At 36.4% G+C, this 17,727-nt stretch overlaps 1 protein-coding gene and 1 long non-coding RNA gene across 2 annotated transcripts; one reads left to right on the forward strand and one right to left on the reverse strand.

Annotated features, from left to right (window-relative positions):
• The first annotated feature begins 7,963 nt into the window (after positions 1–7,963).
• On the forward strand, positions 7,964–13,059 carry LOC131060761 (uncharacterized). Its single transcript, XM_057994139.2, has 7 exons — positions 7,964–9,032; positions 10,626–10,779; positions 11,222–11,363; positions 11,462–11,577; positions 11,777–11,927; positions 12,046–12,182; positions 12,429–13,059. The coding sequence occupies exons 1-7, from the start codon at positions 8,171–8,173 to the stop codon at positions 12,520–12,522; spliced, it is 1,656 nt and encodes a 551-aa protein (XP_057850122.1). The 5' UTR covers positions 7,964–8,170; the 3' UTR covers positions 12,523–13,059.
• Positions 13,060–14,617: 1,558 nt separating this feature from the next.
• Positions 14,618–16,724, reverse strand: LOC131060762 (uncharacterized). The gene is made up of 3 exons (XR_009110435.1): positions 15,389–16,724; positions 15,045–15,155; positions 14,618–14,908 (listed from the first exon to the last, which is right to left on the reverse strand). It is a non-coding gene; the product is annotated as an uncharacterized LOC131060762 (long non-coding RNA).
• Between the last annotated feature and the right edge of the window lie 1,003 nt (positions 16,725–17,727).

Here is a 17,727-nt window from a genome sequence, read left to right on the forward strand (position 1 = left end):
TTTCCCTCCTAGATCTCATTTAAATTACATAAATTTAGAGGTTGAATTTACAAAAACCCTAATTTATAATTCCAAAGTTAATTTGTGGATTGCATAATTCTAAAATTGTGCTTTTCAAATTTATTTCATTGCATTCACTCCTTTTATTGCAAGTTTCCTTTTCTCAATTTGGAAAAATATCAAATTTCTTTTTACAATAAGAGGTTTTTAAGTTGAAAGGATTTAAGATATATGAAAACCTCCTTTATGAGCCTTTCAACGATTCCTCTCCCAAAGTGTCTCTCCCTAAAGAGGACATATTGATGCAAGAAGATATTTTTAACACTTCTCTCAATGATCTCCCTATTTGGGATGAGCCATTGGAGGATGGTGTGGATTATTCTCTTAATATGTTCCTCCTCCATGAGGATACCTTGGTGAAAGAGGATGATATTATGGTGAAAGAGGATGATATTATGGCAAAAGAAGTTGAAATGAGTGAAAATTCTTTTGATAACACTTCACCTTCTATTCATTTCAATATCCTCCCCCCTAGAGATGAAGCATTAATTACATATGATAGTCCCTTTCCTAATGTTTCTCTTAATCACAAAGATACCTTAGAGAAAGAGGATGATCCTATTTCTCATAATTATAATGTTTCCAATGCGTTCTCTCCCAAAAATGAAGAGCCTAACAAAGATCAAATCAAAGCCATTCATATTACCGAGAAACCAAAAATTGTTCCTGATTATCATGTAGTGCCTTACACATATAATAATGAAGTGTTTTCTTTGGAAATTAACGAAAACATATGAATTGAAGAACAATATGCTTTGTTACTTCCTACAATGCTCTCTCCAATTCAGACAAGTACACCATCTCCTACTAAAGAGGTTCCTAAAGAAGAAATCTTGGAGGATGATTGGGGGTCATTAGATTTCACACCTTCTTTTTGTAGAAAATCTAAGATGCCTGAATTTGATAATCAAAATTCTTATCCTTACACATGTCTAGAAATTGCTTGGACCTCTTTAAAATTCAATCTAATTCCACCTAAGAGTAAACCCTCTCTTGATCCCACACATAAATACAATAGACAAGTTCTAGGATGTGTGCAACAAAGTCTTGAAAGTAATGAGAAATCACACTTTTCTAATGAAAATATAGGTTTCCAACCTCTTCCTTTGTCAACATCCCCTCCTCCATTGTCTAGTGAATCCACACTTTTTCATTTCAATATGGTATTACAACAAGAAAATGTTTTGTTTGATCTCTCTTATTTAGCCTAAAAGAAGAAGCAAACGTAGACAACATCTTGAAAATTCTTCTTTTTGAAATTATCATCAAATTCATGGCCATTCTACTAATGAGTGTCAATATTTGAAAACAAAAATACATTATATTTATTTAGGGAGCATAAAAATAACATTTGACAATGAATGACATATTTCTCACAATCATTTCAAATAACATTCAAGTCCCTGTTATGTTGTTCCTCACTATGTGACATTGTTAGCCTAGCTATTGGGGGCTCATTGTCATTCATGGTGGTATAATTTCAAGTAAAATCATACTTAGTGAGAAACATAATAGTATATTTATTCTTGTCTCTATGCTTGGGGGGGAAGAATATTATCTTTCTTCTTGCTAAGGTTTCACTATTTTCTTTATGGATTTAATTGTTCATAACTTGATGTCCTTTCTTGCATGGAATTATTCTTCATGCGAGCACATGTTTGTTCCTTGGTTGGGACATATTGTTTGTTTGAAATAGTATGTCTTATGAATAATCTCTCCTTAGAGGAGTTTGTGATCCTTCTTTTCTCTCTTTCTATTTGAATATTGCCTCTTCTTTTGAGTTGCATTTTTCATAACGTGATGTCCTTTCTTGCATAGAATTGTCCTTCGTGCGAGTACATGTGTGTCCCTTGTTAGGACCTATTCTTTGTTTGAAATGGTATGTATCTTATGAATAATCTCTCTTCAGAAGTTGTGTAATTCTTCCCATTTTCCTTACACTTGGGGGGCAATGATTTCTTTCTCTCTACCTCTCTAAGGATCTACTTTTCCTTTGTTCAGTGATGTTTGTTTCATGATTTGATATCATTCCTTGTGTGAAGCTGTTTTTTTCTCAAGGATTATCTCTTATACAAGAGGTGTAAGTCCTTGGCTACCTCTTCTTCATTTGGTTATGTACATCTATCATAAACTTACCCCTCGCATTGGGTCAAAAGTGTGTCATCCTTATCAGGAATCTCTTTCACCTGACAATAGGAGGAAGTTATGAATTCTTGTTCTCCTTCCTTTCCTTTGGTAGAAGATGTTATGTTTGTTTAAGATATCTCCTCTTGGAGGTAGATGTATTTTGAGAAAAGATCTCTTCTCCTCCAAGGATCTCCTTTACACTTGTTGCAAGATATCTCTTTTTCAATTATATATCCTCGCTTGAAGAGTATTCCCTCTGTAGCTTGGATTTATGACATTGTTGCCTAAAGGATATCTCCTTGGTGTTGAAGCACAGTATCCTTGTTTCTAGCTTCCTTAAGACATCAACATAGGGATATGTTGACATCTTAAGGGGGGGCACCCATATCGCTCCCTTTGCATCATATTTTACTATACTTTTTGCATATCATTTTTGTATGTCTTAAATGAGGTATTCATTCTCGGATATAGAGTAAAAAAACTCTTAGAGTGAGATGCTTCACACCCGAAACCAGACGTACCATTTTATATATGTCTTAGATAGGGTTACACATCACCGAAATTAGAGCAAAGCTATTACATGAGATTGATAACTCTGATGCCAATTGTTAATAAGATGAGAGGGGGGGGGTGAGTCATACAAACTTAATCTTCAATATATTCAACAGATTCAACCTCGATAGCTTTAATAGATATATGTAGCCAAAACTGTAAAACATGCAAACTTAAGAACACATAATCATAACAACACTCATAACACCAGATTTAACGTAGAAACCCAAATAGGGAAAAACCACTGTGGGACTTCGGACCCACTAAGAAATATACTCTTCTAGAGTATGCTCGGTTAAAAGCAAATCATGTTAAAGATTACAAACACATTGCTAGATGTGAGCCGGTTAAGGGATTTCCCTCAGATCTGTTAGGATCTTCACCTTGTTAGAGGTGACCTTGTTAAAGGGTTTCAAACACTCAATCAGAATGTCACCTTGCTAGAGGATTTACAAATAAGACTGTTAAGTCCACTCGGTTAAGATATTTTCTGTCACTTACAAATAAACAACAGTAATGAGTATGTCTGCAGCTTTGCATCTAAAATGCTAAAGCAAATTCTTATTTGCTCAATATAATCTAGTCATAGGACTTATCTTGTCCCTCTGTTGGGCTCCATACTATGTTATTCAAATAGGTCTTCAAGCTTCTGTGCTCGGTAATCACTATGTAGCATCCCTTTGCTTACACTTGCCCGCATACATTGTTTATCAACAGTTCCTTATTTATAAACAATTTGCTAACCGCTTAATCTCTTTGATCACATTTCCCATGATCAATCATAGCCATCAGATCTTCAATCTTGACCAGGTTCAATGTATCCTTCGATCTGAAAATGTTTTACCTCACCTTGGAACTTGCATACATTTCTTGGAACTTGTGCTAGGGTATTGCGGTTCAATTTGAGTTGTAGATCTTCCTGCTGATCTTCCATTGCCATAGATCTTTAACAAAATTCATACACGTATCAATCATTTAATCATAACCAGCTCATCAACTTCCATCATTAAATAACGCATGTATACATCCAATGCATTCTGTTATTACTCGGTTGCAACTCGGTAAATACTAAACTTCACTCGATAGACATTCCGCCTTCATTAACCGATAGCATAGTTTACCGACTAGGTTCCTTAGGGTTTACCGACTAGGTTCCTTGCTCGGTAACATAGTATAGTATTAACCTTACAAACAATAGCATATGTAGGATATCAAAACAATCTAAACAACATGATCTCATCATTGTCTAACTCGGTAATAGTTGCCCATTGAATAACTTATTCCTCCCCTTATTCATCACATTCTTTCTGTGTCTTTTACCGACATCTTAATTCTCTTCAAAACATACTTCTTAAGATATGGCAACATCATATTAAATCAGAAAATCAATTTATTGACATCAATGACAAAATAATATTGTGAAGACAGTAAACATCCTTAGTCAGTTATATCCATAATTATTGACAACCTTCTCAATATCCTAATTGAAATGCCAACAATCTCTTATTGTCTGTTATAATGCCAACAGGGATGTCATCGAAACCAGACATGTATCTGTCATTCACCCCTTGGAATTATCACACACAATTGCACACATAGAGTGCCCCTTGGCATTTGCATTTATATTATATGTCTTAAAAAGGTTGAAGCACACTCAAAACAAGAGGAAACAAACTCTTAAACAGGGTGCTATACACTTGAAATCGTACGCCACTTGCACACACACACAAGGATGAGCGAAACTAGTGGAATAGGGCTAGACTATTCCTACTCTCCTCCCCAACATGGATCACCTAGATAAATACATCTAGGAGTGAGTAGTTCATGTTCATTCTCATCATGGATCACAAGTAGATAAATACATCTAGGGGGGAGTAGTCCATGCCCTTTCTCATCATTCTTCTCATGGATCACCTAGATAAACACATCTAGCGTGTATTCATGCTCTCTCTTCTTCCTCTCATGAACTCATAGTTTTGCTATTGATAGTTCATGGATGATGCTTGCTTTGCTCTTTTATGTGATCGCTTGTGTTCATGAAATGACATTTTTCAAGAATGATATTAGTTGTTGAGACATTTTGATATTGAGGTCTCTTCAGCTAGTTGACTTGAGGTTTTGTTTGTTTTTGATTTTTAGCTTTTGTTATGTGTCTTTTTGTGTCCTTTGCCTTTGTTTGTCCTTTTGTTTTTGTTTTTGTCTTCTTTTTTTTTTTTAAACAAGTGCTATCAAGGTGGGGATAGCGCCCTATATTAATAAAAAAAGAGATTATAATATATATTCATTTGATGTTTTTGTTTATGTCTTGTTTTATGTGCCCTTGCATATGTTTGAGTGAGTTGAGATCCTAAGATCGAGGCTTGGTTCCTTGATATTAGCGATATCTTATACTCCTTGTGATTTTGCTTTGCATTCCTCATCTTCTTTTATCTACTTTACCATGATTATTTACGCAATCTCATACTCCTGCTAAAGTAGGGGCTAAATGTAGCATCCTAAAATTGTACCATTTGCAATTTTGACCACATTTGGGGCCCTCGCCTTAGTGCTCTCATCCCCATGCTTGATCTAGACCTATTTATGCCTCTACCATGCAATACATGTCATATTTTCATCATGTATCTTGTTGGGTCCCCTTAACCTTGGCCCAATTTGGGGTAGGACCAGGGTGTGGCACCTTGGTCCTCATTGGGACCATGGCGCCACACCATGGTCCTCCCTTATAGGGGCCCAATTTGTACCCTAGGCCCTATCCAAAATTTAAGTGGGAATTACTTCTCCATGTCAGCTTATATCGGAAAATTAATATGTTTGACAATAGGCAGGTATATAAGGAGGTCTTCTCCTCTCATTTAGGCATAAGAGGACAATAAGGGCGAATACAAAGAGAAGGCAAGGAGAACTATATTCAAACAATCAAGCATTGAAGCATTCATCATCAAGCATTTGTAGAGGTCTTCAAGGTTGCATATTCTTCATCCATCCATTATGGAGCAATATTACATCATTCATTTGCAGGCATGTGTGTGTGATTAGGGTTTTGTCATGTTCATGCCATTTCATACAACATATGTGATTACATTCAAGAAGCGAAGCATCATTATCAGTCATTGCAGATCTGAGGTATATCCTTCCATCATTTTATTTCAATATTTACAATATTTCATTCAAGGTTGATTTCAAACTGGGGTTTGATTTAGGCAAACCCCTATTCCCAACCTTTTCCCCCTTTCTTTCTCTGTGCAAGAAACAAGTGCGCAATTGTACTTCTCAGAATAAGCTTTAGACACAGACACATAACAACCCTTTTTGGTGTGCGAAAAATTTGGAGGACCGTGTTGCTGCATCACAGTCCCTTCTTTTTCGAGGCTTTTTCATAGGGCAGATCCAAATCAACTTATATTACTCAGATCCAGGTGTGACAAAATTCTAAACCTGTAGCTCATTATTTTCTCAGTTTTGTCTTCAATTTCAACATTTTACCCTAAATCAATATTTCAACTTACAAAAGAGGGAAAAACACATCATACTTAGTCAATCCACCTAGTATTTAGTCCTTATCTGATTTGTGACTTTATCTAGTGAATTCCTCCCCCAAAGCGAAAATTGATTTGGTGATTTCTCCTACTATGTTGCAAATTAGCAAATCAAATTTTCCCCTTTACAGGTGCAAAAGGGTGATATCAACAAAAGGTGGATTGGTTCACATCTTTCATAAAAGGGCGATGTAATGATAATGTCAACATAGAGGAATTGGATTCGAAAGGAAGGTGTACATATGCAAGATGATGTTTGGAACTTCGATAGGTAGAGAGATTCTCAAATGGGTGAAGGGTTGAGAAGGCAAGTTTTAAGGAGAAGAGGTATTATGGTATGGGAAAGTCCAAAGGCCCAATAAAAAGATAAAGGGCGAAACTCTAAAAGTAAAGGATTGGGGATGGAGGGGTTGGACTTGCTAGGGAAATGACATATAAAGAGAGAGAAGTTTGAGGCCTCGATAATATAAAAATTTCCAAGGCAAAAGGTAACATTTCAAACTTGGAATGAATGGAGTGACATTACTAATGACCCAAAAGACCAATAAAATTGACACTTACACAAATTTTTAAAAAAGTATAAGAAAATAGTTAGGATTGATAAGGAGGACATATGATATGGACACCTTTGACAACTTGAAGCCTTGGTGGCATACAAAACACAAGGAAAAATTCAAAACTTAGATTTTTTGGACCTTTTGAGAATATTGAAGCACAACAAACAAGGGACACCACAAAATATACCCGAGTGAAACTTTGACAAAAGAAAAACCCATTTATACTTCTCATATCAGTTATCACCAATGGGTTAAACAAGGTTGTTACACACAAATAAGTGAAGGACTCAATAAAAAACAAACGTGGGGGGATTAAGTCCCAACACTAACTAAGGCCAAAAGAGTGAAACATCTCATTCTCATTCTCTTGGTTGAAGGGCACCTCCATAGTTGAAATGCCCTGTAGCACTTGGAGTCAGTGTTGAACCCACAAATGACTCATTTTTAAGTCTCACAACTCTTGATTTCTTACGAGATTCAATCATTTATTAAAACATAAGAGCATCATCATCAATTCCAACAAGATGACTCTTATCCTCTTTATCCTCCTCAATCCCAACAGGTTCAAAATCAAAATTTCTAGGTTAAGACAAATAATTTTTCTTAGAATGCGACTCTCATTTGTGTTTCATGCAATCAATTTATTTTGAAACCCTTATCAATATAGAAATCTTGCTACCATTCTCTTATTAATATAATTAGTACCATTTTTTCGATTTTGATGTACTACCCAAATCTTCTTTGCTACTTCACAATTAATGAAAAAATCATCAATATTATGAAATTGGATCTCTATGTCATATTACCACAATCTAATTTGCTTGCATATCCATAATATAAATATATAAGATCGAACAGTCCATAAAGATCAATAGTGGTTATTTTTCTAAATTAAACTTTGTAATTTTTTTTTTTGGTCAAGATTTAAGATATTAATTTGAAATAAACAACAAAGAACTTGAAATGCAAAGTGCACATTACCAAATCCACCACCCCTAATGGTACAAGTGCTAGTGTAGTACATAATAAATAGAGATGAAGTGTCACACCACCGCCCAACTGTTATCAATTAAACAAAATACGGTGAGCATCCCAACTAACATCGTAAGGCTATATAAACTGAACACGGAGACTTGGGGAAACAAAAGAACCAAAGGCCCTGGCCTAATACCCGCCTAGACTAAATTACAACCCTCATTGGAAACCGCTTATACTGAGCAACTAGATGTACATATAGTTGTCCTGTATTCTGTTCAACCCAGGGTCAGATTTTCTTGATTTGTTTCTATGGATATGCTTACATAGGAGGTTCGTTGTGTCCTCCTCTTGCCTAGGAGCATGGAGGCAGAGCACCATCAACCCCAACAACAGCAACAACGTTTTCTGCAACCCCCTCGCACCCATCTCACACTTGTCCATCCTTCCCATTCTCAGCCACCATTTCTTGCTCATCCCCTGCTTTTTTCATCCCCTGTACACCACACCCATTTCATCCATTTCCATCAATTACAGCAACATCAGCATCAACAGCAGCTGCAGAGACAGGAGGAGCATGGACAGATACCATCAGAGAGAGAACCTGATCAGATTCATCATCCAATTGGGTTGCACCCATTACAGGTTAGACATACTATACACCAACCTCAACCCCATCAAGGCCATTCTCTCCTCCCTCATCATCGCAACCAAACCCATTTTCAACTTATTCAATTTGATCAAGCCCAACTCCCAGGGGAACAACAGCAGGACAGAGAACCCACTTCAGAAAACAACCATGATGAGGACACTCGACAAGATCCAGAAGAACTCAACGGAACAGATAACTGCATTGAGAAAAACTATGATGGGTCTCAAATTCAAGGCAGGGATAATCCTTCTGCAGAGGCTAAGAGACCTTTAGCTCCCATTGCAACTAGTTTGGGGGACCCTGGTTTTGGAGGGGCTCTGGCTTCCATCCAAATTGCAGTTACTAACCAGGCACTGCAGAATCAGACCAACTTAGCACAAATAGAACAACAGGCTTCTGACCCAGGAGACACTACTGTCGAAGATTTACCAGAATCACATGAACAGGGTGGTCTCCAGGATGAAGCTCACCTGGAACATACCAGTTCTCCTTGTGTTCAAGACTCGCATCAGCCAAAAGAGAAGAAGAAAAGAAAAAGAATAAAGCAGGTCCAATTCCAATTAGACCCTCTTGGTGAGCACGAGTTTTGGATTCTTTATTTTGATGGGATTAGCTAACTGATTGAACTAGGCCCACAAATTATGATTCCGTGCGCTTTGGATTTGAACGACACGTCTCAATCAGATGTCTGCGTTTCTGATTGGTATCATGCCCTAATTTTTTTTCATCAGTAAATTGATGAACATTTACATTGTTGTTCTGGGACTTGCATCCAGTTCGTCCATGAACTGAGGAATCTAGGCTATTGAATCTTGGTCCTTAACATGCCATTTGCTTTGCCTTATCTCTACACCATGTCTTGCTGGACTTAGGGTTATTGCCTAATTGATGTTTTTTAAGTTGGTACGGATCCTTGTTTGATTGGAAGAATTACAACCAAGAACCAACCAACTGTTCTAGGGTCGAATGCACACTCAGCCTAGCAACCACAAGAGGCCTATCTGGTCGTCCAAATTCTCCTATGACTTGCACTTGGCCCTAACCTCGTGCCTGGTCCTAACTATAAAATGCTTATTGAGCGGGCAAACTACCCAAGACGGGAATGTTGGGGAAGAGTTTAAAAGGACTCCAGAAACTATCCAAAGGCATTTCCTCATTGGTCTTTTATCTGGGCATTTCAAATTTGAATTGACATCCGAACATTTTTTTTTTGGAGTTTGTTTTGTCATCAACCAAGACCAAAAGGGTGTATCGGACAGATGAGATTCATCTCCTCAAGAACAAGCTACATTCATCAACTATCCTCTTGTCAAATTCGTACCTGCTGGACTGGTGTTAAAAGGTTTTGGTTTGTAGAGTGTTCTGGTTTACCTGTGCACAGAATACCTCTTACATCTAGTGGTATAAGTTGGTCTTAGGTGTTCCTTGTGATCTGTTATTCTGGCTTTCAAGTCAAATTGCCCATCATTTGTCCCAACTTTTATATGTGTGTCATCATCAGTTGAATGACAATCTATTCTTCAAAAATCAGTAATGCACTTTAACTGTGATTAAAACAGCTGATCTAGCAGCCCAGAGCAAAGTTCTACTTTATTTATTCCATAAAAAATATGTGGCATAGAAAACCTATTACTAGTATAACCGATTTATTGATTTTCCCTAATGTTAATTGGATGCCAACCATTTGGTTTTTCTCATATTTCTGAATTTGAAGGAATTTCCAGAAGAATTTATTGCTACCTTGACCACTTATAACTGCATTTATGTTGAAATTGAGTTGCTGCTTTCAGAATATTCATTTGCCTATAAGATCTTCTATGCTTGTACATAACCAGAAGTTTAATTGTTGGTTGGGTAGATTTATTTTTGAATTGTGTCAAGGACTTTACTGTACTTGCATGCACCTCCAGGTCCAGAGGACACAATTTTCTTTCCTTTCATGAAGTTTAGCTTTATAGTGATATCTTATTTGGGAATATGAGGAATGAAGAATTGAAATTTCATGAAATCTTTATAGGCAAAATTGTTTTTCCAAAAAATGCTTGAGAATAGCAAACCTGTGACGAATAATAATATTTTACATGCCTCTTAGGTTGCCATGTGCTAGCAGATTGAACTATTTATTGGAAACTTTGTTTCACAACCAATTTCTTTCCCTTATTGCAGTGCATCAAAAATTAATGAGAATTGTATATGAGCAATACAATGGGAGTGTTGAGAAATTTGTCACTACTACTTTGAATTCCTCTGAAGCATCTGATAAGCCAGGGAAGAAAACAGTGACAAGAAAACCCACACTTTCAAAGTGGAAACGGACAAGGTAAGTTTATTAACCATATTATACCATTTATTTTAGTTTGTTCAAATGTTGGAAAGAAACAATATTCAGATTTACTATCTGAAGGTGCTATGGGTCTCTGGTTTTCTATCTATCTTTTAAAGCTTGCATAGAGTTTATATTTTGTGTCTGTATGATTACATCCGATCCGAACAATGAACTTTTGAAAATTTGAGAAATGTCACTTCTAACAGGATCTCTCATGTTTTTTGGAATTTTTTATGCCTTTTTTGTGAAATTAAGAAAACGATGGAAAAATTATGAGATTTCAGATGGATATAGTTTGCTGGAGGATGAGGTTGTACATGTGTTTCCTTGGAAAGAAAATTAAATAGTTAATTGGCATGTATTAACATTGCCTTTAGGTCGAGAATTTGCTTGGTTTTAATCAGGCTATTCTGACAAGCTTTATAATGTCATGAAGGTTTGAACAGATGAAGGGAAGTGAAACCCAGGAACTAACCATGGCATTCAGATCACTTGCCGAGTCAACACCCAGATCAGAAACAGTATTTGAACTTTTATCAATCCCATGGCAGGAGTTGACAATGTCACAAATAGAGAAGGTCGCCAGTTTTATTGTACTGCAAATAGATTTGTAAGAATAATTTCTCTGGTAGTTCTACAATTCAGTTCAACACTGAACATGTTTCCATCTCTTCAGATGTTAGAAGAAACAAAAAGAATGCTTTTTCTCAATGAAAAAGTACATGACTGTACAGAGTGTGGCAAAAGATTTGCAACACCAAGCAGCTTGAAGGACCACATGAATGAGCATAGGTTTATTGTTGTAACCTTTTCTTTTGAATTTTACATTTCATTCTTCAACTATTTTTATTTATTTGCCATAAATTGTACCGTTAGCACTTCCTTTTTCCTCTATGCACTGATAGGTATGATGGTGTATTTGGTATTTTAAATTTTTATTTGAAATCTAAAATATTTTCTTTTCACGTTCTATTTTCTCATCTGTTTCTAGTGGGGTTAAACCATACAAGTGTAAATTTAAAGATTGTGCCATGCACTTTAAGAGCAAACAGTTGCTTTGTCGACACTTGAAAAAGCATGAATGTGCACATAGGTGTACATTTGAAGGTTGTGGCAAACGTTTTGCATTCAGGGAACGCTTGGTAATATTCTCTTCCTCTGATTTATATAGATTTTTGAGATTATTTTTGGTTTTTTGCAATTTGTTTCTGGGATTTCTAGGACCACTAGATAAAAGAATCTTTTTTTTCCTGTGATTAGATTGTACATCAGAAAATACATAGCAGTGAAAGACCACTAGTTTGTCCATGGGAGGGTTGTGGAAAGAGATTCAAATGGACAAATTCTCTTCAAGGGCATAAGCGTACACACACAGGCGAAAAACCTTTTCAATGCACGTGAGTAAGCAAGGAACCAGGCCATCAGTAATTTTGTTTAACTTCACTTCCTTGTGCTGGTTGTTTTTTTTGTAAGGGATGTGAATTATATGATTTACTTTACAAAATTAATGGTGAGAAATGACAATCATAATATTTGCTAGTTACTACTATAAGAATGACATGTATTCAAATGTTCTTTGTATCCTGTGTTAGATGTGATTGCCCTTTGTATAAAGATTCAAGGTAAACGTGCTTTTATTACAGGTTTCAAGATTGTGGGCGTCATTTTGGTTACAAAGTTGATTTAACAAGGCATGTACGAACTCATTATGGTGAACCAGCTCGTGCTAGCCATTAACAGTGTTTAGGATACATAATTGCATATAAGTGGATGGGATTATTGTGCTCGACTTTGACTTGCATTTAGTGAAGTGGTGTTCTCTAATTGAGGACTTCAATTGTCAGTGATTTATCAGACTGGGACATTTTGGAACAGCCAAATACAGTGAAAATATGGCAGGCCCAGGGGACCATGCATACCAGAGAGAATAAACTCCCAGGATGCAGTCTTTTCACAGTTGTAGAATAATTGGCACGCTGTAAGAGAATTGAAAGGATGTATGAAAAAAAGCTTAACTTAATCAGTTCGATATTTAAACAAGTCTTCCACAAATTGTATATGGTCTGTGTATAAATGGGAGTTTATTGGTTTAGCTGATTTCCTGATATTAAGCTATTTTATTCTTGCCAAAAGAGAGTAAGCTGAAGGTTGTATATGAAAGCATTCAGAATTGAGTTATTTCTACACACCATGATCCCAATATGTATTGTTTTCAACATTGTGTCCGTAAATATGGGAAAAACTCAACTGGGTATGCCACATTCATACAGGTTCCCCACTGGTGTCTTATTCTGTGTTGGATGATGTGTGGTGTCTGCTTGAAGAATTGGCTGTTCTACCCACTGAAGCAAACTTCACCTCATTTTTTATTTAAAAATAATTATAATTTAAATTATTTCTTTGTACATACATGGACCTATGTTGGCTGCCATTTCCACGGTTTGATGTCTGGCATAGGCAAAGTCTCCTGCTTTGTTACTTGGGCGTAGGAGTTGGAGCTTCTTTCAGTAACCTGGGTTAAATCTGAGGAATGTGATACCTCACTCTGTTGTTAAAGAGCAAGGATCCTTTTGATTGGTTCAATGAATTATACGAGCATAGCACATGGGAGACCAGCATATTTTTATTGGTAAACTGATTTAACATCTGAAAGAACTTGCCTGTGATGCGTAATACAGTGAAATAAATGTTTCCTTCTCTGATGTGGTATCTGCCAATTTTTTAGAATTGGTTATGTTTTATATTTATATCTGATCTAGTTTGAGATTCTCAGATGAAATTTCATGGAAATCCTGTTTCAATTTGACTGGTAATCTGTTACATGGCCAGATGCTTATTTTCTGTTCTTATGGATACTGTATCCATCTCTTGCATTTGATTGATTATATTTTCATATGCTATATGGATTTGACATATCAAGATTCTTGTGATCATTTTAGTGAGTTTTGGCTACTGCAGAGACAATGTCAACTAACTCCCGAGCGATATCCAACCTGTTCTTTCCAATTTAGTGGCAAAACTGAGGAAAAAGAGTATAAGCCTAAGGAGGAAAAAGAACACAAAGAACTGAGGGGCCCAAATGCTTATTTTCTGTTTTTCGTTCTATGGATATGAGTTTTCGGATGTTGGGTTCCCAAAACTTTGCATTTCCTTTTTCCTTGTTTTTCTATGATGTTAATGTTTTTGATTAAGGCAAGCAAGGATTTTGAATGGACCCAGTCTTGCACAACTAGAAGGATAAACATTATGCACGCAGACCAAGAGAAAGCGACCAACTATAAGCCCAAACAAACAAGAACCCAAAACTTTGCATTTCCTTTTTCCTTGTTTTTCTATGATGTTTATGTTTTTGATTAAGGCAAGCAAGGATTTTGAATGGACCCAGTCTTGCACAACTAGAAGGATAAACATTATGCACGCAGAACAACAGAAAGCGACCAACTACAAGCCGAATTGTTCTAACGATTTTTGTTTTACCTTAGAATCTATAATGTTTAGGTTAGTTGATTTTGTACCATTTTCTTTGTGCTGGTGGGTGGAAAAGAGGAAGTAGAAATAGCTACACATAAGTTGTGATGTGCCATGCCAACATATATAATCATATTTAGTTCCTGCCGACGGAAGAAACTAACTCATCCGTTGGATGCATTTTAGTTTTTGGCATGAGCCAATGAAATGCAAGAATTTTTAAAAGTTCAATGATGCAACAATTGGTACGAATTTTAAATTGCAATAAGAATTATTATATTAATATTTATGTGTAATATGCTTGTTAATATTTATGTGTAATATGCTTGGTGAATGCCGCGAAAATAATAGATTAAATGCAATTAATAATGAGAAAATATGTATGCTTAAAAAATTTAGACATTGATATTGATGTCTTTCGAAACTTTTACACAAGTGATTGGACAGCGTCTATAAATGAGGTGTAACTGCTGAATTGGAAATCTCTGGAAATGTTCATGCTCTTAATGACATTTAATGTCATTTAATGACTTTTGCCGACTTGAGCGAGTTAATAACTTCTGAACATTCTCGATTTGTGGCTGGTATTGTGGTTGAGTTCTGCATCAGACACACTTCATTTGCTGGAAGTGTAGGAACAGGAGCGAGGAAAACGCTGTGAAAGTAAGTTACTCAGTTTTCCCCTATCGCTTTGCCTAGTTAAAAAATCTAGAAATAGTTATACTTAATTAAAAATAAAAGACTGAATGATCTATAGAAAACTATAAAGTTGAGGGTTTGAAATTAGATACCGTCTTTTTCATACGTGCTGGACTGTGATGCCTTATACTTTGAATGAAAATAGCATCTGTTTGAATGCTTTTCTGTGGTGTATGATGATGAAAATAGCATCTGTTTGAATGCTGAAGACAGAGAACGGAGCATTAGTCAGAAAGCTTGGTGAGTACAATTTCAAGTTCTTAATACTCAGAAATTTGTGTATGAAATTTAATTTTTTTAGGGTAAACAGAGATTGATTTAGATGTGTCCCTAAAAATGCATTTGCTTTCACTTTGCTCTACGCTGAAAAGAAAATAGCCTGCAGAAAGCCATAGAATAGGCGAAAGAAAAAAATTCAAGGTAAAAAGGATCTTACCTCTTGAATCCTCCTGCCACCAGCTAGGTTTTTGGGTACGCTGGCCCATAAAGCAACACACGTAAAAACACAGAAGAATGCCGCTTTGAGCGCTGCCGTATCCTACAGCTCCAGAAATACTTCGGTTTTTGGGTACGCTGGCCCATAAAGCAACACACGTAAAAACACAGAAGAATGCCGCTTTGAGCGCTGACGTATCCTACAGCTCCGGAAATACTTCGTTCTACTCCTGCAATTTTGGCTAGTCCCCATTTACTCTGCTAAGCAAAATAAAAATATTTATATGGTTACTGAATACTCTGTTTTGGCTTCATTCCACTTCAAGCATTCAGAAGAAGAGCTTCCATGTGGCTGCTATCCTGCATCTCTTTTGGTGGCTGGACACCTCTATCTGTAGACCTACCACATGGTGAAATGTGGCTACGTCACGAACTTCAAGTGGCATTTTCAAAAATATACACAAAACACAATAACATTGACATCATCTGGATTCAGTTCAATGATCCAAAAGTAGGAAAACAACAACGCAGAAAACTCGCACACTATCACACTCCGACGATTCACAAAGACTGGACTCCCTCCGTATAACTAAAGCAATCCACAAACTAAATAACACACCCCATACTACAATAAGGAAACAATTTCCAATTCAAGTTTCTTGTGCACGGACAATACATCGATCACAAGAACTTCCACTAGATGCCATGGCATTTGACCCCACTGGCATTAAACAACATGGATTAGCATACACAACACTATCACAAACCAAAACAATTGACAAATTATACTTGCTACGACCATTGGCTTCAACAAACTTTAAAGTTAAAAATAAGTGCACCTAGAAATGTTGCGTCTACTGACAAGTGCACAATGGAACGTTGACAACAGATTAACTTGTTCCAAGAGCTTTCATCACCTAGTTATATGCACACTGAACACCCGTAGCCTACAAGCACATGCAGCAGACATCCGCAATGACAACTTGTTAATGTCCTCAGATATCTTGTGTCTACAAGAAACATACATTCATCCATCTCATACAACTCCTCTCACAAATCACTTTTAACACCTATACAACGTACAAAATACATGGAATCTCAACTTTCAAAAATACAAACTTACCAATTTCCACATCTAAACCTCATCATTCAACTGATATTGAAGCAATTACACTAACGATAATATTATCAGGTACACAACTTAACATCCGTAATATATATGGAAAGCCACGTACTCCAATTACACAAATCACAACAATGATTGATCAAATACTAACCTTCGTAGATCTTAACACACTAGTCTACATTGTCGGTGACCTCAATATCGACATGTCCACAGAAACCAAATCAAAACAAATGCTCGAAAACCATATGCAAAAATACAATATATACCTCCTCTTAAATAAAACACACTATAAATAGCTCATTAATTGATCATATATGGTCAAACACAACTACTAACATATGCAACATTCATAAAATGGAAGCATATTGGACTGATCACCTCAACTATTTTAACAATACACATTAATCATAATTAAATCAATGCACAACTCAAATAATCAAAATACAAGCAAAATGTTAAAAAAACCAGCTCTTGCACTTCAGCACTCGCAACTTACATTTTCGATTTCCTTCAAAAAATACCCAAAAGAGTATATAAAATGCTCATTTATCAATCCTCCATTTTTCCCTTGCAGCATTAGCAATGCAGCAACATACAACAACAGCAGCGAAGTCCTAGGTAATCGACACCGACAAAGGCAAAAGGTAATATACATATTATTTCTAAATCTTGCACATTCTCATTTTCTTTACTACTATACAACTAACATTCTTGATTCTTTGCACAGGTCAATACTTCACAATCAAACATCCATCTCCATCGACGAATTCAATGCTAGAAAAGCTGGGAACAAATTCGAAGGAGATGTCCTTGTCATCTACAAAACCACATTGGACAAAGTCAATAAGAGTAGAGAATTCCTCCGTGCTGATCTGACAGACTCAAAAGCTGAAATGACAATAACACTCACTGTCAGCAACAGCTTGCTACAAAAGTTCGAAGACAAAATCATTCCAGGCATGGGCCTCTCCATAACAGATTTCGAAATTGCTCCACGCACTGATTATGACAGAGGAGATTGTGACTGTGTTCTCCTCCTCAAGGACACAAGCACTATTCAAACAATTCCACGCATTTCACATTACTACTTCATTCCCAACACCACAATCAGTCGGTTGCTCAATAATACAAGTGAATATCCTATTGGCACGATAGGCGCTCTAGTAATTGCAGCAAAAAGATCTGGCACATAGTATACATTGGAAATAAAAGAT

The sequence above is a fragment of the Cryptomeria japonica genome, chromosome 10 (genome assembly GCF_030272615.1).
Source record: "Cryptomeria japonica chromosome 10, Sugi_1.0, whole genome shotgun sequence".
In the NCBI taxonomy this organism is placed as follows: Eukaryota; Viridiplantae; Streptophyta; class Pinopsida; order Cupressales; family Cupressaceae; genus Cryptomeria; species Cryptomeria japonica.